General features: G+C 39.9%; 2 protein-coding genes across 2 annotated transcripts; both read right to left on the bottom strand.

Annotated features, from left to right (window-relative positions):
- Positions 1 to 403: 403 nt before the first annotated feature.
- On the bottom strand, positions 404 to 10,404 carry vimr2 (vimentin-related 2). The gene is made up of 10 exons (XM_020923570.2): positions 10,177 to 10,404; positions 9,904 to 10,048; positions 9,674 to 9,826; positions 9,380 to 9,499; positions 7,313 to 7,408; positions 6,165 to 6,296; positions 5,289 to 5,420; positions 3,346 to 3,456; positions 3,101 to 3,225; positions 404 to 1,250 (listed from the first exon to the last, which is right to left on the bottom strand). The coding sequence occupies exons 1-10, from the start codon at positions 10,275 to 10,277 to the stop codon at positions 1,208 to 1,210; spliced, it is 1,158 nt and encodes a 385-aa protein (XP_020779229.2). The 5' UTR covers positions 10,278 to 10,404; the 3' UTR covers positions 404 to 1,207.
- Positions 10,405 to 10,540: 136 nt separating this feature from the next.
- On the bottom strand, positions 10,541 to 21,001 carry ocrl (OCRL inositol polyphosphate-5-phosphatase). The gene is given in 25 exon segments (XM_055159268.1): positions 10,541 to 12,041; positions 12,135 to 12,246; positions 12,327 to 12,454; positions 12,533 to 12,617; positions 12,698 to 12,817; positions 13,534 to 13,557; positions 14,651 to 14,739; positions 14,742 to 14,882; positions 15,336 to 15,501; positions 15,591 to 15,701; positions 15,810 to 15,945; positions 16,072 to 16,181; positions 16,255 to 16,366; positions 16,457 to 16,638; positions 16,709 to 16,825; positions 16,911 to 17,025; positions 17,101 to 17,202; positions 17,283 to 17,441; positions 17,518 to 17,761; positions 17,835 to 18,023; positions 18,202 to 18,315; positions 18,659 to 18,697; positions 18,940 to 19,031; positions 20,071 to 20,150; positions 20,561 to 21,001. Coding segments are annotated over 25 exon segments (2,940 nt in total). The 5' UTR covers positions 20,609 to 21,001; the 3' UTR covers positions 10,541 to 11,916.
- Positions 21,002 to 27,963: the final 6,962 nt, after the last annotated feature.

The following is a 27,963-nucleotide window of genomic DNA, read 5'->3' as shown; positions in this document are numbered from 1 at the left end:
CTTTATGGCACAGCCTTGAGGACTTTGAGGAGGGATAATCGATGGGAAAGTACAAAACAGAGAAAAGTGACTGAAACCATTCTTATTAATATATTGTTTACATTGTTTTATGAGAGTGATGTATACCAGCTGTTATCAAACTGTGTGTAATGTTTGTGTTGAGGATTGATCTTGGTTTAGGCACATTTTAATCTAATTTCAAATCCAGTTTAGTCCATGTGCTTTAGACTTAGATTAGTTCTGATTGACAACAGAGTTCGACTTTGCTGAATGCCAGGAATGGTTGCATAAATCAGTATTAGTTTTTTTAGTGGTGAGGTGTGGTTCGATCAAATATTTTAATAATCACAAATTATAACATTTAAAAGTATCAATCAAGCTTTATTACATATGGACTGAAAACTACCACAGACTAACTTGAGCCAAATAAGACATGTCCTTAAATCGCAAATAAGCAAAACATTTCAATATAATATAGAATCAAGTGCTCTTATAATGACCAAAACTTCTGGAGAAAGAAAGGCGGAGCACAACAGAAAATTCCAGGTGTACATTCAGGAAAATGAGCTCTATGAACCATTTACAAAACAAACACTTGGAGGCAACTTGAATTTATGACTGTATTTGTAAAACAAACTGCTGTTAGGGCAAAGAGAGAGCTGTTAGTATGTTGGTTAACACTGGAGAGGGCAAGGGTTAAGAGTAGTAATCAGGCCCTGTTTGACTGATGGATCAGGCCCTGTTGTAGCCACGGTGACGCTTGGAGCCACAGAGCTTTGCCTTAATTCTTATCTGCTCAGTATGTCGCAGTGTGTGACCCCTTGAAAAAAAACTGGACAAAACTTATTATGAGCCATATCAGTGGGCCTATGTAGATAAAGGCACTTGAAGAACATATCACTAGCAGGAGTTTGATGGACACACAGTCACGGCACCACACTATAACAGACCTAGACAGATACATCTCCCCCAGAGATTAGGGGTCATCTGCTGTGGCCCTGTGATCAATGACCCGTCTTAGGTTACCAGACATGCTAATCTGTCATGCTTTTACCTTAAACTGTTACTTTATTAACTGCACTGTTACCCTAATGTTTATGAAGGTGTGTTTTTATGTTACTTTTTTCTTGATGTTTTGTGGGATGTGGTATTGAAGTCTCAGTCTACAAAGCTTGCACTGCTCCTCAGCACTGCTCCTCAGCACAGCTCACAGGATACACAATCTCTGCTCCTCTTCCTCCACCAGACTCCTGTGCAAAGGCAAGAGGGAAATCGCGTAAGTTCTAGATCAAATGGTAATAGTCATTTATGTTTTCAAATTGTGTAATTGCAGATTGCATTGTAACCAATATGGCAATATTCAAAGACTGAACAGAAGGTCTGAAAGCAAGTACTGACTGTATCGACATAAAAACAAATTATGCAAATATGGTTGATCAGCCATTACAAATACATAGTATACTTTAGCAAATTTAACTTAATTTACATCTGGGTGTTCCTGCTTATTCAGAGATCTGTGTTCTTAATAAAGAGTTTATTATTTAAGTTTACTTTTTAACTGCTATCTTAATAAAATACATTAAGTACATAAAACCCAACTGTTATCAGTAAGACTGTGGGTACAGCACAGCTCCATTCTGTCAGGTGTAAATAGGCGAGTGATATGACAGGCTTACATTAGCCATGAGCATCAGCCCAGACGCTGTGAGATGCTTTCACAGGCCATAAAACCCCTGCTAATGGCAGCCAGGGTCATTAAGGCTATATCGTGCAGACACTTGAGTAAAAATAAATGAGGGACATTTTCATTTCTTATTCATGCTATTAATCACGGATGAGAAAACCTAGAGTAAATAAAGAGAAGGACACATTGACCAGGTGCTTGTCTGTGTCTGTTGTGGTGCATCTAAACACTGAATATGTGAGTGTTTGCAGAGGCTGCAGTAGACTGGTTCTGGCTCTAGTCCAGCTCAGTCCAGACAGTGTGAAGTCCTGTTTGTGCATCCTAATGAGACTATAGAGGCCCAGACCTGAGAGGCCCAGGGGTCACACTTTGGGACCATGGGACAATAGCAGAAGGCCTCTAGCTGCAAGTTGACGTGAGTCACTCCACATAACACAAAGGCAGATGGTTAAGAGACCTCATGTGGCACGAGTCGTCTTCAAGGTCAAATACAGGAAACTGTCTCATATTCAGAAGTCACTTCCTGTGACCCTGTGATGTCAGCCTTTTGTTTGCTCAAATATCTTTAGTGTAGAGCTGGCGGATGTCCAGATAGAGCAGACAATATTAGATACACAAAAGGAAATTGTTTTCACACAAGTCAGTGTTGGGACCATAGACAATGATGCTCTTAGTGCTCTTATCTACTCACAAGTATCAAGAATATCTCCTGTAAACATATGATGTAATAAAGTCATCCCATGTCACAATGTGTATATGCATGTGTGGCACTTCCTTAAACAATCTACTGTCCCTCTTTTCATTCGACCCTGAACAAAAGACTCAAATCAAGTACAACAGATTTTTATAGGCTTCCATTTACTTTCAAAGCTGCGGGTGGGGGTGACAGGTCAGTTTTGATTACTACTCATAATCATGGAGTGTTTTTATTGGAGCGAAAGTTGAGTTCTGGTCAGGCTGCTGAGTGACACTCCCACTAACAATTAATTAAACGAAAGAGTTACAATCCTCCCATAGAATACAGTCAGTATGGTAATATTTCATGGGTCATGGCTAATAATGACAACCTGCAAGGATATTTTAAAGAAGGATATTGGAGAGAAGTTTACCCATTTTAAAGTAAATGCAGTCAATTACCTCAAATAGCATTTTTTTCTGTTAGTTTATTTAGATATAATTTAAAATAATGGCTATTTTCCTATTTGAGAACAGAAACTTGTCTTGAAATTCAAACTCAAACTGTATTTTTATTTTTATTTTTTGCTAAAAGACCAACATCCCAACAGTCACACGTCAACAGACACATCCCAACATGTAGTTATAATTCTTTGTTCTTTTGCTACACAGGCTTACCTGAGTGTTAGCCTTATTCAGTGTAATGCAATGTGGTGGACTGTAGCACAGATTTTGTCTCACCTGTAGGCACAAATCTCCATGTCTCGGGCCATCTTCTCCCTCAGCAACTCCCTGTAGTCCTCACACTGCTCCTTCATCTGAAACTGCAGGTCTGCCTCCTGGTGCTTCATCTCATCTATAGTGCACTGAACATGGCCACACAGCGCACACACAGAGCACAGGCACAATAGGAGATTAAATGACAGAATCAGTAGAAGGCAGTGGTCCATTACATCCTATGATTACTACAATCAGTCCCATCTCACCTCCAGCTCGGCAATCTCCTCGGCGTACGAGGTCTTGTTTATGTCAAACTGCTCCTCCAGTTCCTCATTGTACTTCTCCAGTTCTTCAAGCTTCTTTTGCATCTCTGAGACCTTTAAGACAACAAGCTAATATTAAGTTCAGTACAATAACATGGGTTAAGTGAACAAAATTAACAGAACTATTTTTCCCACTGTTAAACTGTCCTGTGATGAATAATTTAACAATGATCATTTAGCCGTGAGAGCCAGATGGGGATCTATACATCTGTGCTCATCTTTCTGTGAGCTCATGTGATCCTCTGTTTTCACAACCCGACCAAGACTTCAATTAGAACTGCTCTGGGAGCTTGGTGTTCTATACTGGATACTATGGACCTTAAGTTCATACTTGTATTGTGCCTTCATTAAAGTCGCTAAAGTCACCTCTGCAAGGGTCAGTAAATCAGTTTTGTATGCCATAGGTGAACTATGTGTAATATGCTGGATGTTGCAGCAGTAAAATTATTTACTGCTGGAACAGTAAATATTATTTCAAACTCATTTGAAAAGTCAGTGGATGAATTATGCAAGTTTTATGCACTGTTGAATTCAATAGCAATAAATTCTGTCCAGTGCACATATAGTAATCTATAAAAGGCAATAAAGTATATATTGCTATTGTATACTCTAATATATGTGCATATACATAAATGCCAGGCCTAATTTTACTGCAGTCTGTTTGTTTGGCCATGTTGTGTCTCTGAGAGAAACTAGTCCCGGGGCGTCCATCAGGCAGGAGAGGGAGGAAACAGAGCGCATCGAGCCGAGCTGTCCATTGGCGCAGGAGTTGGAAGAGAAGTAGATGATGTGTGGACTGCGCTGTGGTTGCTGATGTTTATTTAAATAGCTGAATGTGGGGCTGGAAGTGCAGTAATGAGAACCAAACCCTCCTGTTTGTAACATGTGGTCAGGTGACAGCTGCGGCCTGACCACGAATGCACAAGGTTAGTTGCTTTTTTTCACCAAATGGTGCCCGGGGAGGTTAGCTGTCACATACTGCTGTAACTCCTGACGACTAACTTTAAAAAGGCTATTTATATATTTACACTTATAAGACTTGATGAGGGTTTATTTCTCCAGTCTGCGTCATGTGCAGTTTTGAAGGTTGTAAAATGCTGGAGGCAGTGTGTAGGGCTGTACTTAATAACTGCGGACAGGGAAGGCAATAAATCCAGTCTGAGCCTCTCACATCTCCGGCTGAAAGTGTCTGCAGAGTAAACACACTGGTCAGCGGGATCTTCCATTCTGTTTCTCCACTGTCACTCACTGCTCTCCGCTCCCTCATTCTTCTATGGGAATCCATTCATTTTCACCATTAAGGCCTGATTTAGGGGCTGATGTCTGACGCAGAGCCATTTGCGGGTGGAAAGACTCCTCTTGTCTTGGTAAGTAGTGAGGTGGGATAAGTGTTATGGGAAGATCTAAATCAGCTAGTAGTACGATTTACAGTACATAAAGTATACACATGATGGTCCATTGAAACTCAAGTATTTTCTTCTTGGTTTGTGTTCTATACAGTAAAAACTGAATAATGTATGGTAGAATGAGTGTAGACGTAAAGGATGTCTTAATGGCTGTATTCACTCATGAGTACACCAAAAAGCAGCTAAAATATTAACAATAATGAAGTGTGCATTAGATTTCACTATAAACGTATAAACTAGAAAGCTGAAAATGTTCTAACCAACGTGTGTTGAGTTAGATGGCCCTTACACAGTTTCTGTAATAATGTCACAACTTATCTGCTGAAGCCAGTCTAAAGGGTTCAAACATGAACCCCATTATAAAAAGGTTCAAACTTTCTTTTATTCCTGTGCTGTGAAATGCCCGGAAGAACAGACGTGTTATTTCAAATTGTGTGTTGACCTTTTGAGATGGGGAGAGAGAGACGAAAGCCCACTCACCAGCGCCTTCATTTCACCGATATCCTTTATCTGAGGCGGGCTTTTGACCTTTGACCCCACAGCTTCTCCAGCTTCCAGTAGCTTTCCATCATCACTGCGGACGAGGGCAGAGGAAGAAACTCCACATTCATACTGCAAAGAAAAAAAGTGAGAATGGTGGAAATAGTTTTTGAATTCTCTATATAATCTTCAGGAAAAACAGAACAGACAGCAGATGTCCGTTATTACAAGTGCAAGAGGAACTAAGGGCTTTAAGATGACTTCCTCTACAACACTAGGATAAATGTTTAATAATGTAATCATTTGGGTTAGTCAGTAAAATGGGAGCAGTGTCTCCACCAGTTGCAGCCAGGCTCTGGGAAGGCGGCCCCTAGTCTGATTACACCCTTGACCTATGAAATGGACAGACATCGTCAGCATGGAGGGGTCAGACCAAGTGGAGCAGAGATTTGACCCTAATGTGCCACCTCTGCTCCCACATTCACACATACAGGAAGACAAAATGGAGGGGCTCTGATTCCTGTGATTTTACTTGTGTTTGAGTTAAGAGGTAAAGAAAACAAGTGGACTTGTTCTAGAGTGAGATTTACATGTGGACATGGCTGGTCTGTTGAAGAGTTGAAAACAGTGCTGTGTTACAAAGAGAAGGGCTTACAAAATAACTGCAGGTCGCTGATTGAATGTCAGCCTCAAATACCAAATGTACTCTTTTCCACACTATTCAAATCTGATGAATGAACACTACGTATGTAAGAACGCAGATGTGATTTCACCCTGAAAGAAGACTCACACAGTTCCATCTGTATGCAGGCGATGCTGTGTGAAACATTGGCCCTCCTGACATGTTCATGTGTTTTATGCTACACTGTGCTGTACCTGCAGGCTCTCTGCCAGCTGGCAGTAGTACTCCTTCACATCCAAGGCCGAGGTGATGTCAGGGATGCCAAATTTAATGGCTGCCACTGCTCCTGTGGTCTCTTCTGCAGGCTCCAGCAGACTCACCACTGCCTACTCAACAACACACATAAGCATTTACATATTAGGATGGGCTCATTGTACAACACACCTTTGTGTAGTTAAAAATACTTTTAATGGCACAAAATGAGCTGTCAGCAAGTCCATCGTTTTTGTTGAGAGACTGTAGCTATCTGTAAGTGCTGATAACAACTACAGATGATAAAACAAAGAGAACCTCTGTTTTCATTTAGTATTCAGCCGCACTTCCCGGACCGTGAGTTATTGAGCGTGTCCCAGAGGAAGTGTGTTAAACACTGGGCGGCCATGCTTTGCAGAGGAATACGCAGCATGATGGAGATGTGGCTGCCTCCCTGGGAACAGGGAAGATTATTTCATACACGCTCAGAAGAAACCATGTGAACCCCGTATGTTCTTGTCAGTTTTCTGATTAAAAATGTTTTACATAACTCCAGGGATTTCTTCTGTTAGAGACTGATGATTCAAACCACACTCAAAGCCATACTGCAGTTTCAGCTGGGGTTACAGGAAATATATCTAACAAAGCACCAGTCTATAAAGTCTGCCAATATCCAAGGATCATATTTGAAATTGTATAAAACCTAACTAACAAACTTACAAAAATACTACTGCATTTTTACTTTATTACACATATTTTGAGTTTAAACTGTAATGTCTAAGGTTGATGATGATCAACCATTTATCATAAATGGATGTGATAATAAAGATCTATAGCAAAAATAAAACTTTTTAAAAATACATTGTACCACTTTTTGTAAAGCACTCAATTTGCATTTAACTGGGCACAGAGCCTCATGAACCCCTAATATGGTTTAAGACTAAATAGTGACTTAATCCTCTCCCCATATGTTAGTGTCAACAGGGTTGTTTTGGCTGCAGATCCTCAGAAAGGTGACTGGGGTCATCACAGCTGTGCCGACCCGGGCTTCTCTCCAGCGCTCCTTTCTGACCTGATATTTTGAAATTTTACGCCTATAAAATATTTCTGTCACATGGAGCCACAGTGTTAAATGCAGCCCCTCTCTCACCGTCTCATGTTGGCCCTCCATGTTGACCAGCTGCTCTTCGTAGATAGCCACTTGCTCCCTCAACGCCAGACATTCAGCAGTCACAGCATCCACGTCCTGCAAAAAGACATGGAAATCAAGTTTACAAGCAAATAGAGAAGGTCAAAGTGGGGCTTACACTGATGTAATGAACTACTAATAAAGTTACACATTAATAAAAGCAACTTTTTTTTTCATTGTCAGTCTACTTTAGTGCAGGTAGCCACCGCAATGCAGAGAAAAAAGGGAAGAAAGGGAGGCTTGCAAAGGCTAACTAGACACAAAAGCTCTGTCCACCAATTTATTCACCAGCAGGGGTCCATAGCACATCTACTCTTAAAAGAAGCGGATTAATCGACATTGAATGCAATTACACAGTGGAGATGGGATCTGTTGGACCCATGCGGAGAGGGCTTGATAGTCAAGTTGGGTAGTCGCACTAGGAGGAAGGTTTGGTCTGAATGACAGTAATGCTATTCTGTCAGCGTGGTCAACGTATCAACAGGCTGTATGAATTTCCAGTGGTTAAATAATCTAAAATAAAAATTGCCCTCCCACCCCCGAGAGGTTACATGGTTTCTCTCGAGTCTGAAGCAAAGGGGTTGAATTTGGAAGGGCATTTGGTCTAAGCAGAAAAATTTACCGATCCAAGAATAACATGAGGGTTAAATTCTTCATGCTGTTTTGTCATCTAAACAGGCTCAAAACTATCTAAAAAAAGAACCAGAGCAGATGCTAAACAGGCTGACACGTATTACAGAAAAGTGCCTGATTTTGCCTGTTTAGTACCAGTGAGATTACTACAAATAGCGATAAATGGTAACAGCCACACTTACACACAGTTACACACAAACATATGCGCGTCTGTCTCCTACAGTTGGTAATGAGCCTGTGGGCTGTGCAGGATCAGCTCATCTGCTCTGTGCTGCTCTGCACTCTTTCCCACCATGTTATGTCATCCTCCACCTGCTTCCAATACTGATGTAGTGCTCTCAGCCAGAAAGAAGATTATAGACTGTAATACAGGCTGTGTTACATCTGCAATCCAGATATTAAAACTTCCCTTGAACTATATAGATCTATGTTTGCATGTTGAAATGCCTGAGAGGAGAGGTGCTATGGACTGAGTACAATAAGCAAGGGCAGATGAAAGCATAGAGAAGTTATGATGTAGGTGTGCAGGGGTGACAAGTGTGGGGCTGCAGCTGATTTGGAAAGCGAGAAGGCCTGCTGTTGACTCGCAGTGGACTCTATGAAGAATAACTGTACCACCATCTAGTGGTACAAGTGCACAGTTACAACGTACAAACAGGTGGTTCCTTTACATGGTATTGCTAAGTTATTTGTTACTTTTTTTTTACTTTGCACATTATTTGTAGAAAGTCCAGATATAAAACAGACTCAATATTGATAATGTGTGGCTTTCATTAGAAGTAAAGTTAAAGTGGGACTAAACAGTGCTCCTGAACTCTGCAAGTCTACTTGGTTTTAATTGCATTGTCTCTAGTCTTTTAATTATTTATTTATTTTTACCATTTTATTGCAAACAAGTTAAATTTGCAGATGTGCTACCAATAAAATAAAAACGTTTAAAACTCAGTGTGTGCTCCCTCCAGTGGCCACTAAATGTCTTATACTCTTTCAGTCCCCCTGGCGCAGTCCTGTTTAAAGCTCTGTTTGAAGTTTGTCTATGTGTGGCGTTCACACCTTTCACTCAGGCATGGGGAGTGTGAAGTGCCTTGCCCAAGAACGCACTACTCTACCAACTAAGCCACTGCTGCTTACCAACTAAAATAAAAATAAAAAAACAACAACAATATTACATCATTATATTATGGCAGTAGAAAGAGAAGAACTAGATTCTGTAAAGTACAACACAGTGTTTCCTCCATTGCATTTATTTATGAATTGTCATTGTGTATTTTTATGTATTTACTGTAATCTTTAAGACTGCATTTATGTTAAGTGCAATTTAAGATATTTAAGTATTTTACTACCTTTGTAGTTACAGTACTATGACTGACTGAGTGAAGTGTAGCGGAGATGTACCTCGGAGACATACTGGCGCTCCTGTTGGACTAGTGTCCGCTGCTGTGATGTCTTTTCACAGTCCTCCTTTAGACGCTCCAGCTCTTTCCGCAGTGTCTCGCTGTCACACAAAATCTCATCCTAAACGCACATACAGATTATTGCCTCTGTGATGGATCACTCTCTACTGTGAAAAGCATTAGGGCCACTGAGATGCCCGCATGCCTGGGCACATGTATGTGGATTCCCATGGAGTATCTAAGTGAGAACTTAATTTAGGCATGCCACCGCCCATGGAAACATCCAGTGCCCTACCCGCTCTGCGCGCAGTCTCTGCACCACTGCATCCAGGCCAGACTCCGGTACAGCCACAGTGGAGCTAATGGACCCCTCTGTCCTGCCCAGTCTGTCCTCCAGATCCACAATCTGACATTCAAGAGATTCATTTTCCTCCTCAAAACAATGGGCCTGGAGAGGAAACAGCAGAGGCGTAAGACAAGTATGGACATTATTGTGACTACTTAAAATAATAATTTCAACCTCACCAGTTCAATAAGTTTGACTAAGCGATCATTCAGTGCAGCAATGATTACGCGATCATGGACAAATCTGTTCAGACCCTCTTTGTTTAGTGTTCTGGAGGCCACAAAGTCCAACTTGTCACAATCGCACTTGCCAATGGCAGCATTTCTGGGAGAGAAAAAAAAGTATTTGTTTGCATTTAGTAGATGTTGATGCGTTCAGTACTTGATAATGTCCAGTACTTCATAATCCACAGGAGCCAGATATAAAGACAAATGGGAAAAGAGAACACTGACCTGGCGCGGTACTGTCCCGCACACTGCAGGCTGACCCCTCCATTTCGCCCCCAGCCCTCTTCAAACAGCTTTCTGTATGAAGACACTCTGAGCATGGCCATGGCTTTGAATGGATTCACTCTGGTCTAGTGTATCACAGGCAAGCAGTAGCAGCAGGTCAGATGAGAGACTTTTATAATCTCTGGGAATAAAAATTTGGCACAGTGGTGAAGGAAATCTCACAGCTCAATCAATAGACCAAGTATAGAGTCAACATCAGCCAGGAAGGATTTTACATGTACGTGAAGAGTGAGCTGTCCAAAGTCAAAACCTCTGTAAAGGGAAAAAATCTCAACACAAATGCAAACAGCAACAGCTAAAGCAATAAGTTACATACATATTTATTTCAGTTAAATAAATTAAAGTTACAAAAGTTGAAGTGAAGACAGTCTGACACAAAACTACACTGTTACATCATCAGGTACAATGACAAACTACAATGAATGATCATGACATTGATGGCATGATGGTCGATGAGAAAAGACTCACAAAGGGATGGTTAAAAAGGTAAAAAGACCTAGATTTGTTTCAGATTAATTTCTTTGTCTTTGAGGTGCTTAAAATTATCAAGCTACTTTTAACTGTAGATACCTAGTGATCAAGTACATTATTAGACAATATAAGGCTGAGACAAAAGAAAACAGAAAAGTATGATTGTCAAAAGTTGAGTTTAAATTACACACATCTGATTTACAAATTTTAGTATGCAACAAAAAAGTTAAGGTTAAATATGTATAAAATAGATGGAGGAGTTATTACCAATTTAGTTAGCAGTTTTCACTTGAAATTTAAATGAGGGCACAATTGTTGCCGATATTAGTGAAATGTTTTTTTAATTACCTTTTTAGCATTTATGGTGACAGAGACCAAGAAAAGTAAACTTTGACAACAAATAAACAGTACCACTTTCTTGATGACACTATCAGATGTGATAACATTGAAATACACACTATGTACATCACTGCAGACACAAAACAGAGGAGGTCAACTTGGGTAGTAAGGAGTGTGTTTTGAATTACATTAGTGTGAAATGGACTCTGTAAGGCTGACAACGTACGTACAGTAACTGCATTCACAAGCACAGCAAACATTTAAAAAGTGTTTTCCTTATTTATGATAAAAACAAGTAACTTAAAACAGGAAACTTAACTTGACTAAACAGGAAACTTAACTTGACGAAGCCCCAGATGGATTTGCATAAATAACAGATAAAAGTACAAGAATGATAAATTATTGAAAAGGTTTTGTGATGATTGTCAAATTATTATTACTGTTTGAAAATTATATATTCTGCCAAAAGATTTCAGCAATATTCATTCTACTTTAAAAGCTTCTTTCTTAGTGTAACATTCTAGGCGCATTCACCAATAGTGTTTACCCACTCAAACCACTCATTATTTACAATGAATTTAGGCAAAACCAAAACAACACAGTTCTAGTCTGGAGGCACAGGTCCTTTAGGTCTTCTGAAAGTGCATAGACATCAGTTTTAAACCCCCATCAGGCTCCCAGCAGCACATTCAGCCGCAGCAGGTAAACTTTAAGGTGAATTCGTTACCAAAACACCATTATTGAAGTAAAACAAGTGAAAGGTGAATGTACCGCTATCAGTTAAAGAGACACGGTGCAAAATAAGTGTACTTGTTTTGGTTGAAGGTGATAACTTAAAATGTTCCACACAGTTCATGTTTCACAGCAGTTTCACTCCTCCTCTCCAGCCATGAGAAAACCCAGGATAAAATCAATGCCTTTCTGACGGTCGTGTGATGTCTGCTTGCCCACGAGGTTGGGAGGGGGACGGATAAGGAGGCTGGCGAAGAGTGTAGCTGAAACATGAAATAACAGAACAACATTAAACAGTGAAAGGAATGGCTGCAGTTAGACATACAATCTCACACAGATGTACAGAAATACCATACCCAGTAGATTGGCTGTTAGGTTGTTGTTATGAGAGTGTTTGAGGAGCTCCTTCAGGAAAGCCATCAAGTAGCGGAACACATTGCGATGAGCCCGTGGCAGCTGAGATATTAACTGAAGCGTAAAACAGAAATTATGTTATATTTCGTGCTATTTATTCCATGATATGACTTGAAATTTAAAATAGTCCTTGCCTGCTTGCAGAGCCGGCTGTCGTGCGAGCACTCTAGGCACCTTTGGTAGAGTTCATAACAAACCACTGGCTCCGGCAAAGCCTCCAAGAAAATCAGCAGTGCTTCAGCTACAGAGTGATTACAACCAGCTACAGGCAGCGTTAAAGAAAAATACTACAACAGACATGAAGTCCCTGAAACATTACAATTAAATTAAATAAGGATACGGACAATGTCTGGAATGCTTGTGTCCAAACAGTCAATGATGCTCTGTAGCTCCTCTTGTAAACCAGGTGTCTGGAAAAGGTCCTCCTAGAAAACGCAGAACATCATTTATTGCAGTTAAATCCATATTATGCCTGTACCAATACATTTTCTCCAGCAGTTGTTACCTGATCACATGACTTTGTAAACAGGTGGTTGACGAGGATCCAAACTTCTTTAGGAATATTCAGAGGCCGATCTTCCCCATTTCCCCCATCCACCATAAGAAAATTCACCTTGGACTTTTCCTGATATAATAAAATAATTTAGTTAATATTTTAAAATGAATACAATTAATAAATGTGTTTCTCTGTTGCATGACACGACATATTAAAGCCAGAATAGAAGAACCCCACAGCAGATCCAAACTGAAGAGACTAACCTGGACTTTCTGTGTGTCAGACAGAGTAATGAGTTTCAAACAAATACACTGTTATTTGATTATATTGAAGTGACAGCATTAAGTCATTAAGGGTATGACAAACTTCCCATTTTATATTAGTAGTGAAAAGTAGAGTGTGTGTCACATATTAGACACACCCATTGCAACTACACAGAGGCAAATATACTATACAAGTGAGTGCCAATCAAAACTCTTACTTTTACTAGTAATAACTAATCAAAACAACATCAGCAGTGTTGGAAATTAGGCATGGTCTATTTTTACCATGTTCTGATGGTTATACAAGAAATATATTTCGGTGGGTTGGACTTTGCTCCAAAGATTTTCTGGGTGAGTGACCATAAGGGATTATAGCTAAACCAGTATTGTGTGTCTGGGCATAGATTGCCTACACTCATGGTATGTACTTTACTTTTATTATACTTTCATTTGTACCGAGAAGTTTACCCTTGAATAATACATCTAATTACACATTAACAGACTTTACCAAACAAAAGATCCAGATGAACACATTTAATATTTGGTGCTATAAAGCAGTTATAACTTTGGTTAATGCTTTACCTTGTCCATGTAGCTGTCCTCGCCCTGAGAGAAGTCAGCCCACAACCACAGTGACAGTCAGAAATTAATGATCAAGCCAGGAAAAGGCGATGGAGAGAAATAAGAAATAGAAAAAGTGAAAGTGCAAGATGCCATTAAACAAAGAATTCAGAACTTCAAACTACAAATATAGAAAACTGAAAAGTAAGAAAACCAGGAATAAAAGGCTGGATATTGATACTTTGCAGTGCAATCACAGTGGGGGTGTTCTCCATACATCTCTATGGTGAAGTGTTAAGCAGCTACCGTGGAGACACTATGCACACATTGGCAAACACTACCAAAAAAGGAAAGAAGAAATTCAATTCTGTCACCCAGACAAAGGTTTTTGATCGAATATGTTTCGAAGCTCATCCAAGCCGCTTCTCCAGTTGACAGAACTGAATTTCTCCTTTGCCATGGATCCTACCTGGACGACTGAGGGATTTTTACAAACACTGTCAAAAAAGCTTTAACATAGTCTGAACTCAAGAAGAAATACAGATACATTTAAACAACTTATTCAGGAACCTGTGATCAATATGAGTGTTCATGGTCCAGTTTAGGTATTTGATTTTCAACCAAAAAATCCTTGTGACAATAATTGAGTGTTTCATGTCACCTGTTGTAGTTCCAAATCAGTCAGTTATTTATGGTCAGATTGTGTTAAACCAAAGGTCAGTCTACCTTCAGTTAGCATTCACACCCCCAGGGAACATTGACGACAGCTGCAAAGCATCAATAAAAGTCACATTGAGTCATAAAAGTCCTACAGAAGCAAGGTTAAGAATGAAAGTATCAAGTGTATGCAAAGATATTCAACAATGTATGTAATTATATCCAACTTTGGAAGCCCTAGTGCCCTACCACTTCCACGTTCCTTAAGCCACCATAGCCAAGACCTATAAATATATGGAAAGATAATATATGCTGTTCCATTTTTAGATCATCTTTGAGGCCCAGTGAGTTTCCCTGAAGTGAGCAGGTCCTCACTTATACCAGTTTGAGATTCACAACAAATGAAGAAATACTGTTTTACTAATTTATAAAGCAGCTTTTCTGGTTAAAGTTGCACACACAAGATGTTGCCAGTGCTCACCAGATCAATGAGTTTAGTGATAGGAATCTCTCGGATGGGCTTCTTCATTCGACACAGGGTTTCAAGCGAGGTCCCGAAGCAGCTGGGTAGTTGCCAGAGATGGTGATAAAGTAGTCTTTTCCCCGGTCCAGATGGAGCACCAGAATGTCCTCAATAGAATCCTCCCCAGAGTTCAGCAGAGTGACTGAGTCTTTACTCACATATACTTCCAAGTAAATCTCCAGAGTCTCACCTGGTCAAAAACAGACAGTAAATTTCAATGTTATTGTAATGTTAGCAGCCTATGATCTTTATAATGACCAAGGGTGAGAAGTTACTTATCACAAATATACAAACATAACTGTGATAATTGTACTTGGGGAGATTTTTAAGCATGCACTTGTAATTGACTATAATAGTCACCAGGTAATAGCAGTTTTTGGTCTTTTCTACAGATACAAAGACACAGAACAGCACTGCTCTGTTATATGTGGATAGCCGTTTAAAACCTGCTATAGATCATGAAAGAAAGAAAGAAGAAGTTTGAGTGGTATTTTTAGCCATATAACTGTACAAGATTAGAATTTCCAGTAATCTTTCCACCACTGATATTGGTTCTGGTTCAAATGTAAAGCAACTATAGTAGAAAATGTGATTATTGCACAAATTATGGTTTAAAAAAAAAAAAAAAAAAGAAATTACTTACTAGGATCCAGCAGTCCATCACTGGGTTCAGCCCGGAGCCAGTTCTTGCAGTACTGAGAATCATTGAGCTTAGGGATGAAAGCAAAATGGCAAGGGACCTGTCCATCGTTGGTTATCAGAAAACGTTCCCGCTGAAGCTGACGGAATTTGACATTCTCAAATGTAAACTGTGGGATTTAGAGTGAAGACAGTGTTAAAAGTGCTGTTCATTAGTGTATGTAAAATATGTTGCTAAATTTGACATAGGTTGTCATACTTCTCTTCTGCTCAGGGACACAGATGGGAGAAAGTCATTCTCCATTCTGTCCATTTCCCGAACAATCTCCTCAAACACCTTTTTGTGCCGCTGCTCATCTACCACTTTGACCTATGACATACAATAAAGTTACAAGTTTATTTATGAGAATAAGAATACTACAGGCCATAGGCTGAAGATGTATTTTGGACTAATATACTTGATTGCATAACGTCTTACTCCTATGCTGAAGAGAGAGCTGACAGGTTTATGGTCACTCGTCTTCAGTTCCATGTGACTCCTGTATTTAATCTGCTTGACACTACTACCCCTCCACAGGATTCTGTCACACCAGGCCGGGACACGGCACTTCCCACTGTGGAAAATCAACAAGAGGTCAGCTGTTAGTCACACATACACCACTGTTGAGCTCATATCAGAGTCCTTCTACTGTAGTTTATGAAGACCTTGTTGGCAATAAGTCAGATTCAAGCAGTTTTACCTTGAGTCCCAACGATCAGTCTTTGGGTCGTACTTATAGGTAGGAATGAAATTTATCTCTCCCTCCAGGAAGTCAGTGAAGGCTCTTTTGGTTGATCGCTGGATATTTAACTAGAAACCAATTGATAAAAATAAATTCCCTTGCTAAATACTTTTATTTTATTGTATTGATGCAATTCCTCACCTGATCAACTTCCAGGAGTGTTTTTAATTGGTTTTTAGCTATATGTCCTTTAACTTCAGATGCATCATACATAAATAGACGATAGTTCAAGTCCCCAAGCCAGATAACAACACTAAACACAAAACAAAAATACGTTCAGAATTAAATTGAGCCATCAAGTGTCATTTTTCAGTTATAAAACTTATAATCCTACGTTACTCACTCATGCTTGACAATATTGAGTGGCGGTTGGTCTAGTAAGTGGAAGGTCATACGCGCGCATATGTCTTTGTAGTCCTGGTTACGCCGTTCAAAGTCTTCCACATGCGCTGCTAGATGTGAATTCACAAAGCAGAAGCTTGTATTGTGGAAAACAAACCTTATAGCAACACCTCCTTTATTCCCCTGTAAAAAGGAAAGAATCAGTGTATAATTTCTTTGGGTAAAAAGCATTAATGAAGCAGCTGATACCAACCATTTTCCCCATAATTCCTGTGCCCACATGTTCAGCAGCAACTTCTTTGATGTGATTTAAATGAGACTTTTTAACGTACACAACCAGCATCATTCCTACAAGCCTAATCACCCGAACCTGTTGGGAAGACAATTATAGACAATCATAATGTTGAAACTAATATTTTCTCACTGAAAGGAGATTTGCTAATTTTGTTATTCACCCTTCTATATTTTCCTTTGGGATGTAAACTCCTCTCCACAACATCCAACCACAGCTGTTCTTTAGAGGAATCCATGTAGAAGAAAGCCTCGGTGCTGAGGTCAAGTTCCTGAAATCTAAAACCGAAAAAATGTATAACAAAAATGTGTAAAGGTTTAGAAGAAAAGTAATTAGCTTAACAAATTACTAACCCAAGTGCATAGACATCAGGAGCATCTTGATCACAGCAGAGCCATGCCTCTAAACTGCTGTCTGGAGACTGACCATTGACGTTCCATGTACCTGTAAAGAATCTAATGAAAAGCACAATTGTTGTTTAATCAGTATTAATAAAGTAAAAATATGAGACACAATGCAAATTGAATAGTCTTACCTAAAGTTTTTGAAGTCCACATACTCGCTTTCTTTTTTTATCAGCCTGTGTTTGATAACATATTCACGCTGCCCTGCCTGACTCGAGAACATGGCCTGTCTCATGCTGTTTGTGGTCGGACTGTCAGACCAAGAGGGTGACCTGTCCACACGGTCAAAGCTTGATAGAGATTTGGGGAAAAGGGCGTTAGCTTTTTTAGAGCAACATGTGTTTATTTGATTGGCTTTTAACTTACTCTGGTCTGGTGTTTGCGTAAAATTCTTTAGTCTGTAGTGAAGCAGATCTGTCCTTGGTGACTGGCGGTGGAGGGAGAGGGTTGGTTGGAGAAAAGGTGGTCTTACGAGGAGGGAGAGGAGGAACAGGGGGAGGGTCTCTGGTGGCTACTAAACGATTCTGCTGGTTCTTCTTTTCTTCTACCTTAAGAGTGTGGTTATTGCTGCTGTCAAAACCGAAGTCTGAGGCAAGCGCATGAACAGGATCTGACAATGTGAAAACAAAACAAAGTGTAAAAAGTGAACATGTGTTGTTTAGAGGCCGTATATTAAAACAAACCTGTTTTTTTCTGTTGGGCTGAAGAGTTGTTGAGGTTGGGTAGAGAACTGTTCTTTCTTGGAGGGCCAGTTCCAGAGTTCACTGAATTTGAAACCTTACTTCCTCTATGAGGTGGAATAGGCACAGGACCTCTCGGGGCAGCTGGTGCTAGCGGCTCCATCACGTCTGGTTTTACAACTTTAGATTGAACTAAAATTGAAATTATACTTTCAGAAAAAGTGTTTATGAGCCTGATTTTGTATGAAGTTACAATGTTGAGTTTTATTTAATAAGGATGCTAGAAACAAAATGGGTAAACAGTGTAATCCACTCTTTAAGATCAAAGTTAGATGAGGAATTAAATTATTGAGAATGCAGACAGTCTTACCTTGCTCCTGGGCACTCTTCACTTGTGTGAGAAAGAGCTGGGTACGTTCATCATCCTGAAGTTCTAAAAGCAGTTCAGGGCTCTTGTCTCCTTTGACTCGGACTCGTACAAAGGCTGTGCAGGCACATAACAGATGGGTTACACATATTTAACCCACATATTTAGTTATTCTGAAAACACAAACTAGAAACAAAGCATAGATCCACATTAGTCTTACGAATTCCTCCAGAAGGCGATAGTAACTCATGACTAATGCCTGCTGCCACATACAGAGGCAGACATTTGGCTAAAAAAAAGGCTTGTTCAATTGTTAATGGTGATTAACTAAAGGGACCATATGAGTGAGTGCTTGGTCTGTATCATTTATAATAAATCATTGTCTGAAACCTGTAGCTGAAGAACAAAGAAACACTAAGGGGACAAAAACACAGATTCAAGGACAAAAATTAATACTTACAATTTGCAGAAAAGTCAATTAGAAGAGCCTCTTCTGCTTCTGAAAAGACAAATAGCAGAACATAATTAATTTAATAAATATTAAAAACAATGGCCTTCATAAACTTCACACTGTAGAGATTATTGTCACAAAGACAAGTTTGGTGGTCAAATGTTGTTATATCTACAACAACCATGTCTGTTTTTGTTTTATATAATTGTAATAAGCAGATGGATTATTGAACACATCAGAATTGTTACCTACTAAGAAACACATTAATATTATATCTTAAAACAACCTACCCCGAAGGAACTCAAAATTGGCATTGACAGGTATTGAAAGCTGGGCTACTGGTCGAGAGACAACAGCGTCAGGAGTGGCCAACACACACAACCTGAATGAGAGAGGCACAAGAAGCAAAGTTTAAAAGTTAAGTCCCTAATATAATGTATATGTATGTAATATAACACTTGTCAGAGCAAAGTCTATCAAAGAAATTAGTGTTTTAGAGAGGCAGTTTGTGCTGAAGTAAAAATGGCAACACATGTCAAGGATTAAACGGGTTAAAACATTAACTGCAATGTAAGATGATGAAAGGGGTTAATTTTACATGCACATACATCATACATGTGTGAGTGTGTGATCTTGTGTTTAAGAGAAGTGCTAAAGCTCTGTTATAAACAAAACTGGGATGTGTGTGGGCAAAGCCATATTTTTACAAGAGCTCTGCTCTGTGCAGGATGCTCAGCAAAGTGTGATAACAGTTGGAAACAGGAAAATGATTCAGCTCTTCCTCACCCATATATGGCAGAAAGTTCCTTATACTTGATTCTTTCACAGAATCTCGCACTAGTTCTGCAGTTTATGTTCTTGCTTAGTAGTAAAATGATGTAACATGATGTATGCAACAAAGTGTGTTAAGAAACTGCACAAATACCACATGGTTTAAGAAGACTACTACTAATAAGTATGAATGCTGTCAATTAAGCACTGATACACCAACTTGTGTTTGTGGCAGCCTGGCTTTGTCACAATTACAAGAAATGAAAAGACCATGCTGTGTATGTTTTCCATAAGGATTACAAACAGTAACAGCTGCACCTGGCTTCTTCTACATATACTAGAGGTTTCATATTGACTCCTGAGGGCAGCATGGCCTTAACACAGTTAGCTAAGCACGGGCTTGTGCATCCATGTGAGTCTAATTATGGGCCAGGGTTTAGTAGAGAATTCTCAATAACGGGCAGAGAACACGTTGGTAGTGAATACAATTGTGTTTTAACGTAAGATAGAGTACACCTCTCTGAAACCAAACAACACTGGAATCTTAATGCAAACCAACGTTACCACCTTATTACTGTGAAGTTTGTAAAATATTATGTACTCACAACACCAATTTGAAGTCTGTGTATGTGAAGCTGAGTGATACTTACAAAAAGTGACCAGAGCGCTCAATGAGAGACAGTAGTCTGGGCTCCCTCAGGCCTGACCTCAACTCCTGACCTCTCACAGTGTGAGCAGTGTGATTAAGGAACAATATGACATGAAGGTGTGTGCACAGCTTCAAACCAGGTTAAGTTCACGTGAAGCAATGGCATTAATACTGTGCATGCAAATGCTAAACTATGAATATGATTTGAGAGGTAAGCGGCCAAAACCAAGCAGAAACAGACGATTGTTCAGGAAATTACAGGATAAGGTAAAGAGAAAATCATTATCATTACAGAATTTAGTGGCATTAATATAAGTCACACAGATAAACATAAAGACACCTGTGTGCATGTGTTTGGCTCAATCGGTCTTAAGAGAATAAACGAATCAATCACACCGGTCACGTCTGCCAACAACAATATTTACCTGCCATCATGCTAACATTAGCCAAGACATCAGGGTTTTTCATGTGGCTTATTATAAAAAGGATATTGCGAGGCACACTTCGTCGCTTATCCCAAAGCCCACAGATGAATCCATTCTGATCAAGACTACACAGATAGCAGTTTGTAATAACACATAGCGCTCAGGACTGGACGTGGTTTTAATCCAGACGCGCTGCTGAGAGAAAGTTAAATCCCCACCCGGCGAAGCAGCGGCCTTCCGGGGTGCCAGCTGTTAGCCGCTGTTAGCCGCTGTAGCTAGCGCGTAGCTTTAGCCCAGTGATGCTAACATTCCACAGTGTTGCTCTCTCTCTGCTGATGAAGACGAGGCTTAGTGTTCAAAACGAAGCTCTAGATCGATACCATTCTCAAACAACTGCATCCGTCGTATTCTTCCTCGAATCCTTGTTGGTTTAAAAACTACATATAGAACAGTTTGTGACATTTGTGGCCCGCCTCCTAAACTTCACAGGCTTTAATTATTAAGTGCGCGGCGCCACCTTGTGCCCGGGGGCTGAAGTACACTGCATTTTGTTCATATATTTTCTTTTTTATGCTACACAAGATTACAATTGAATTATTTCTAGAACAAAAAATTTGCATACTCTCATACAGAGCTGGCCATTGTGATACACCTGAACATAATGATCCAAGCAGCCACCACTAAGCACCCCCAAACAGGCTGAAGAACATTATTCTTATTCTTAACATCATTCTTTCTAGAGCAATATTCACACTTATTAGGCAAGTGGGTATTGACCATATCATGATTTTTATATGCATATTTTCCAACTCCAAGCTGTATAACCTAGAATTCTTCTTGTAGCATATCAAGTAATGTATTTGTCTAACGAGAGAGGGTGTGGCCTTAGGAGACCAACGCTCTATATCAAAGTGTGCAGAATTATTAGGCAGCTTCTTTTCCTCGAGCAAAATAGGACAAAAAAGAGATTTAACTGACTCTGAAAGGTCAAAATTTGTAAAAAAGTGTTTCAGAGGGATGCTGCACTTGCGAAGATATTGGGCAGTGATCACAAAACCGTCAAATTTCAAGACATTTGAGAAGAATCAAACATCCACCAGGAACCCATTATCCCCCAGTGCTGTCATATTCCAGAACTGCTGGAGTGCCCAGAAATACAAGTTCAGTGGCCAAGGTAAGGATTTTTCAAAGGTTTTATGGACTGAGCTGATCACAAGTACAAACTATGGAACATTCTCACATCTGGCTTGACAGTGGCTGCTTTCAAACCAAACCTGCACCCACAGTGTGGACTGATGAGTGTCTCGAGAGAGAGTGATGTTCTGGAGTGAATGAATTGAATGATGATTTTGATAAGGATGATGATTTTAAGGTACTGATTGAACTGGGTGTGACTGAGGATACAGAATGATATGATTCTCCAGTCATTATAAAGACATTCTCTTTGTATGTTTGATTTTATGAACTATAACATCAACCTGCCCAGGGACTACAGGTGGAAATTAGCACTTGCTCTACAACTGGGTACAATGCATCTCTCCTGTTAAACTTAATGCATAATGTGCACTGTCCCTGTCTGAGAGTGACTCTTGCTTGACCAGATGGATGGGCAAGAGGTGGGGTACTGGTATGGGCTGTATTATTAAAGCTTGTTGAAAGAGCTTGTTGGACCTTTTCAGGTTAAAGATGGACTCAAATGAACTCCAAAACCTATTGCCAGTTTTTAGAAGATAGTAGAAGTCTGCATCTTTCAAGAGGACCATGATTTTTCTGCAGGACAATGCTCCATCGCATGCATCGAAGTACTTCACTGCTTGGCTAGCCAGTAAAGGCCTTAAAGTTGAAAAAATAATGACATGGCCTGAACTTGTGAGCCCTTCTTAAACAGGAGATTTACGGTGAAGGAAAACAGTAGACCTTTCTGAACAGTGTCTGGGACGCTGCACAATATGTACAAACTGTGTGCATAATTATTAGAGAGGATGTATTTGTAAGTTTTTTTTTATATATATATAACTGAACAACTACAGTGCTCTTTGTCAATCCAAAATGTTTTAAAATTTAAAAAAGTGAAAGTGAAGTTTTGGCTTTTTTAGGAGAAAATCTATGTGTGCACATTTATTGGGCAACTATTAATGTGCAGAATTATTATGCAACAAAATGAAAAATCAACATTTCCAGTATAGTAAAGCCCATAAGCCTTCCATTCATGAAGCCTGTCAGTTTCTTGATCTGTTTAAGATCAACTTTTTGTGCAACAGCAACCACAGCCTCAGACACTGTTCAGAGAGGTGTACGGTTTTCCTTCACCATCAATCTTTTCCTATTCCACTGCTTGAAGAAAGTGTCTTAATAAACTGGCAGTAGGTTCTGGAGTTCAATTTGAGTCTATTTTCAACCCGAAAAGATCCAACAAGCTCATCTATAATAATACCAGCCCATACTAGTACCCCACCTCCACATTGCTGGTGTCAGAGTTGAGGTGGAGCTCTGTGCCCTTTACTAATCCAGCCACAGGCCCATCCATCTGGTCAGGTAAGAGTCACTGTTGTCTTGTCTCATCAGTCCATAAACCCTTTGAAAAATCTGTCTTCAGATATTTCTTTGCCCAGTCTTGACATTTCACCGTATGTTTCTTGTTTGGTGGTGGTCGGGTTTCAGCCTTCCTCACCTAGACCATGTCTCTGAGCACTAAACTCCTTGTAGTCAGGGAGCCAAAGTCTCAAAAGCTCTAGAAAATGGGTTGAACCTGACATCGCCTGCCATACTTTTTATTTGTGTTTTTTTTTTGTTAACTGTGACCCTGAGGACCAATAATTGGAGGGTCTGCCCTTCCGGAAATATCGCGAAAAAAAATTGTGGCCATTTTAGTGATAGAAAATTTTGAAAAATGTCCTCAAATCCTCAGTGGATTGGGGAAGCTGTCTACAAATACATTCCAGATGCAAAGAACACATGTGGTGACAACATTCAGTGAAAAAAAAATCATAAAACACATTTCTACATGATTTTGGCTCAATTTAATCCCAAAAAATAAGGCATTTTTTCCACTTTTTTCCAATATTTTCATCTTTACCTCATTGGCAATCAACTATTCCCCCAAGTTTTGACATCAGCCAATATGCCATTCTTTTCTTCAAACAGTATAGTCATTCCACAGAAAAAAATATTAAAATCCAACCAAAATCAATGGATCTGTGATGATTTCTTTACCATCAACAGGCCCAGAACCTCAATAGAATGTTAGGCTACTCTCAACATTCCATAAGGCACACTGGATATTTAGCATGGTTGTTAATGTCCACATTATTAAACATTATTTAAAAAGTCAACGCCAAAGTGAAAGGCACCAGCTGTTCACCAAGAAACACCTTCCACTGCAAAGAGACCAAGACGTGATGTTGCTGTAAAACCACAAGAACATGAAAGTGCAGCTCAGTCTGTTTGTCTTCTGCTCCTCTCCATTAACTAACAGGATTTTACTTTGATGGCGCTCCACATACAAAATGTTCTCTGCAAACTCAGGATGAGTTAGGAAGGCAAAGGTTTCCTTTTTGGTTCTTCCTGTGAATCAATCCTGCCCATCACCTTCACCTTTCACTATTTTTCAATTCCGTTGTGAAGAGAAACAGTTTGAACAGAGGTTTGAGTCACACACATCTGATTCACTTTTGCATTTATGGAGTTCGCAAAACAAATTTCTCGAGTCGTTTTCCGCTGTTAGGATCCAACAACCACACAATTAACAATATCTGAATCACAAAACTAAAATATGACAATATCAGAACCAGAAACAAAAGTGATATGGTTCAAAAGACTTGAAAAGATTGACTTTGACAATAGACACATCCCACTGGGAAAACAAACATGGAGGTTTGATGCTCACTTTTTTGGAAAATCCTTCCCAGTATTTTTTGATTGCACAATGTACTCAAACCAAATTTAGTACACAGATGCATCATGGGAATAGGAACAATAAAGTATATTGTGACCACGCTCTCTCCCAAACTGGAAGTCCACCATCTTGGATTTAAAAAAATAAATAAAAAATCAACACATACAGAAATTGAGAAAAATAGTAGGGTTCGGTTAAGATCAGGGGTTAGGGTTAGGTTAGGGGTAAGGTTCGGGTTAGGGCTAGGGTTAAAGGTTGTATGGAGGATTTTTTTTTTGTTTCAAATTGTCAATGATAGCATTATAGAGATGCAGTAGCCTTGTAATTATGATGACCAAAAAAAAGAGAATAAAAATTCATCAACTCTGGACGTTTTGGGGCCAGCTAAACATTTGCCAATAGATAACGACACTGCCTCGTTATCTGTTAGCTGACAGGCTGTCAATCAATCTCCCTACGTTTCTAGCGTAACTGACTTGCCAGTGCGCCGCCGGTACGTGGTTTACGTACGCCTGTCACGCAGTCCACAGACACAAGCCGCACAGACGCTGTTTACTCCACCAACGCAACAGTTCTTAGCGGCTTTTTTTTACCTATATCTTCCTCGCAGTTAGCACAAAGTTTGTTGCAATGGCAGACAAGAATCCAGGAGCAGTTAGCCGCAAAAGAAAGTCCGTTTTTGAGATTGCTGAAAGAAGAAGACAAGGGGAAAAGCAGCGAAGCCAAACTAAGGTGATTCTTGAAGATTCATTCCAGCGATGGCGCAACTGAAGCAGACGCAGGGTCTAAAGACTGACGCATTGGTTGCCAAATTACTCCTGGACAGGTCACTTCTGCTTATTATGAAAACGTACTTTATTTCCAAGAGCTAGTCAAAGGTTTTTCAGGACACGAAAGCGATATCCTATGTCTGAAAACTTAATTTTCAAGGCAAAGAAAGAGTCCGCTTGCTGCTGCGTGTTGTAGCTAGTTCATTCGCACTGAATCTCCGCGCAACCTTCTCTGCACCCCTTTCCTGCTCCTCTCCCCGCTGCCCAATCCGCTCTTCCCCCTGCTCCTCACTTCCTCCGGGCACGGAATCTCCGCGCACCGCTCCCCTCTCCTCTCTCCTCTCCCTGCTCCGCTCTTCTCCCTACTCCTCACTTCTCGTCCGCGCACGAAATGTCCGCGCACCCGCTCCCCCCGCTCCTCACTTCTCCGCCTTGCCTAACCAACACTGTTAGTAGTTTACAAGTCATGTGCAGCGCACCGGCTGTAAGCAAACCTGTTTCTGGCGTAAGGAGGAGGCGGGAGGAGGCGTTTCTACGTAGGGAGCTGTAGGGGAGGGGGGGTGGTTTCACGCATGCGCAACATTTGAAAAAGGACAAACAGTCGCTGGATTTCTCGTTCCTTGGAAAATCCTCTATACAACCTTTAAGGTTAGGCTAGGGTTAGGGCTATGGTTAGGAGTTCATGTAGGTTTAGGCAAGGCAAGGCAAGTTTATTTGTATAGCACAATTCGTACACAAAGTAATTCAAAGTGCTTTACAGAATAAGAAATATATTAAAATCATAATAAAAACAAATCAAAACATAAATAATCATGAAGATTAAAATTAAAAAAGAGAGACATAAATTGGAGAGAAGAGTGCGGAATGAAAACCTTTTAGTTATATGCACAGTCAAACAGAAATGTTTTGAGCCTGGATTTAAACAGCGAAGAGTCTGTCTCACATGTTCAGGAAGACTGTTCCAGGTTTTAGCTGCATGAACCTGAAATGCTGACTCCCCTTGTTTAGTTCTGACTCTGGGCACCAGCAGGAGGCCGGTCCCTGAGGTCCTCAGAGTGCGAGATGGTTCATATGACACTAACATGTCACAGATGTACTTTGGTGCTCAGCCATGGAGAGACTTGTACATAAGCAGAGTTGCTTTAAAATGTATTCTCTGAGCCACAGGAGCCAGTGCAGAGACCTGAGCACAGGACTTATGTGCTCGTACTTCCTAGTTCGAGTAAGGACCCGAGCTGCAGCGTTCTGGATGTTCTGCAGCGTCTCACAGCTCGTTTGGAGAGACCAGTGAGCAGACCATTACAGTAGACTAACCTACTGGAGACAAACTCATGGATAAGTTTCTCTGCTTTAGACAGTAAACCTTTGATTTTTGCTATGTTTTAGATGGTAAAAGGCTGCAGATATTATTGATTTGATGTGGCTGTTAAAGTTCAAGTCTGAGTCCATTATTACCCCGAGATTTCTTGCCTGATTTGAAGGTTTTAGAGAGAGAGACTGGAGGTGACTGCTGACACTGTCTCTTTGTTTCTGTGGACCAAACACTATGACTTCAGTCATAGGTTTAGGGGTTAGTGTTAATTTAGAAGTTAGATCATTGAGTAAGGTGCATTCGTGGGGCACGGCATGTGCAGAGCCGGGGTGCGGTGTGGCATGGGTGTGGCATAGGCGAGGGCAGATCATTGCCGCTTGCGGCTATTATCATTATTATTATTATTATTATTAGATGCCTAGGCCATGATGTTTAATAATGTGGACATTAACAACCACGCTAAATATCCAGTGTGCCTTATGGAATGTTGAGAGGAGCCTAACATTCTATTGATGTTCTGGGCCTGTTGATGGTAAAGAAATCATCACAGATCCATTGATTTTGGTTGGATTTTAATATTTTTTTCTGTGGAATGACTATACTGTTTGAAGAAAAGAATGGCATATTGGCTGATGTCAAAACTTGGGGGAATAGTTGATTGCCAATGAAGTAAAGATGAAAATATTGGAAAAAAGTGAAAAAATGCCTTATTTTTTGGCATTAAATTGAGCCAAAATCATGTAGAAATGTGTTTTATGAATTTTTTTTCACTGAATGTTGTCAGCTTCCCCATTCCACTGAGGATTTGAGGAAATTTTTCATTTTTCAAAATTTTCTATCACAAAATGAAGGTTACCTACACTAAAATGGCCACAATTTTTTTTCGCGATATTTCCCAAAGAGCAGACCCTCCAATTATTGGTCCTCAGGGTCACAGTTAACAAAAAAAACACAAATAAACAGTATGGCAGGCGATGTCAGGTTCAACCCATTTTTGAAACTTTGGCTCCCCGACTATTGTATTTCTGAGCACTCCAGGTAGGCTGCAGTTTTGGAATATGTCAGCGCTGGAGGATAATGGGTTCCTTGTGGGCTCATGTTTGCTACTTCTCAAATCTCTTGCAGTTAATTTCTGTCTTTTTTCTCAACACTTATTTGGAACACTGTTGACTATTTGCAACAAAACATTTGATGGTTCCCAATATCTTTGCAATTTCACTGTATTGCATCTCTTTCGAAGACTTTTTTTTTTTTTTTTTTTTTTTTACAAATTTTGAACTTTCAGAGTCAGTTAAATCTCTTTTTTGGCCCATTTTGCCTGAAAAAAAAAGCTGCCTAATAATTCTGCACACTTAGGGTGTTGATCTCCTTAAGCCATACCCTCCCTCTTTAGACAAATGCACATAACCTGATATGCTTAAATGCAATAAGAATTGAAGTTTATAGAGCTTGGAGTTGGAGAATGGGCATGTGCATGGATATGTTAGTATTA

Source organism: Boleophthalmus pectinirostris, unplaced genomic scaffold (genome assembly GCF_026225935.1).
Source record: "Boleophthalmus pectinirostris isolate CB_2022bp ecotype Guang Dong unplaced genomic scaffold, ASM2622593v1 HiC_scaffold_23, whole genome shotgun sequence".
In the NCBI taxonomy this organism is placed as follows: domain Eukaryota; kingdom Metazoa; phylum Chordata; class Actinopteri; order Gobiiformes; family Gobiidae; genus Boleophthalmus; species Boleophthalmus pectinirostris.
The sequence above is the reverse complement of the archived record's forward strand: the minus strand, read 5'-3'. Positions and strand labels throughout refer to the sequence as shown.

Coding starts and splice junctions, on each gene's coding strand:
- vimr2 (XM_020923570.2), bottom strand. CDS start 10,277: ATGGCCATGCTCAGAGTGTCTTCATACAGAAAGCTGTTTGAAGAGGGC. Junction 10,049..10,176: donor GCGGGACAGTACCGCGCCAG/GTCAGTGTTCTC, acceptor TTTCTCTCCCAG/AAATGCTGCCATTGGCAAGT. Junction 9,500..9,673: donor AGAGACTGCGCGCAGAGCGG/GTAGGGCACTGG, acceptor ATGTGCGTTTAG/GATGAGATTTTGTGTGACAG.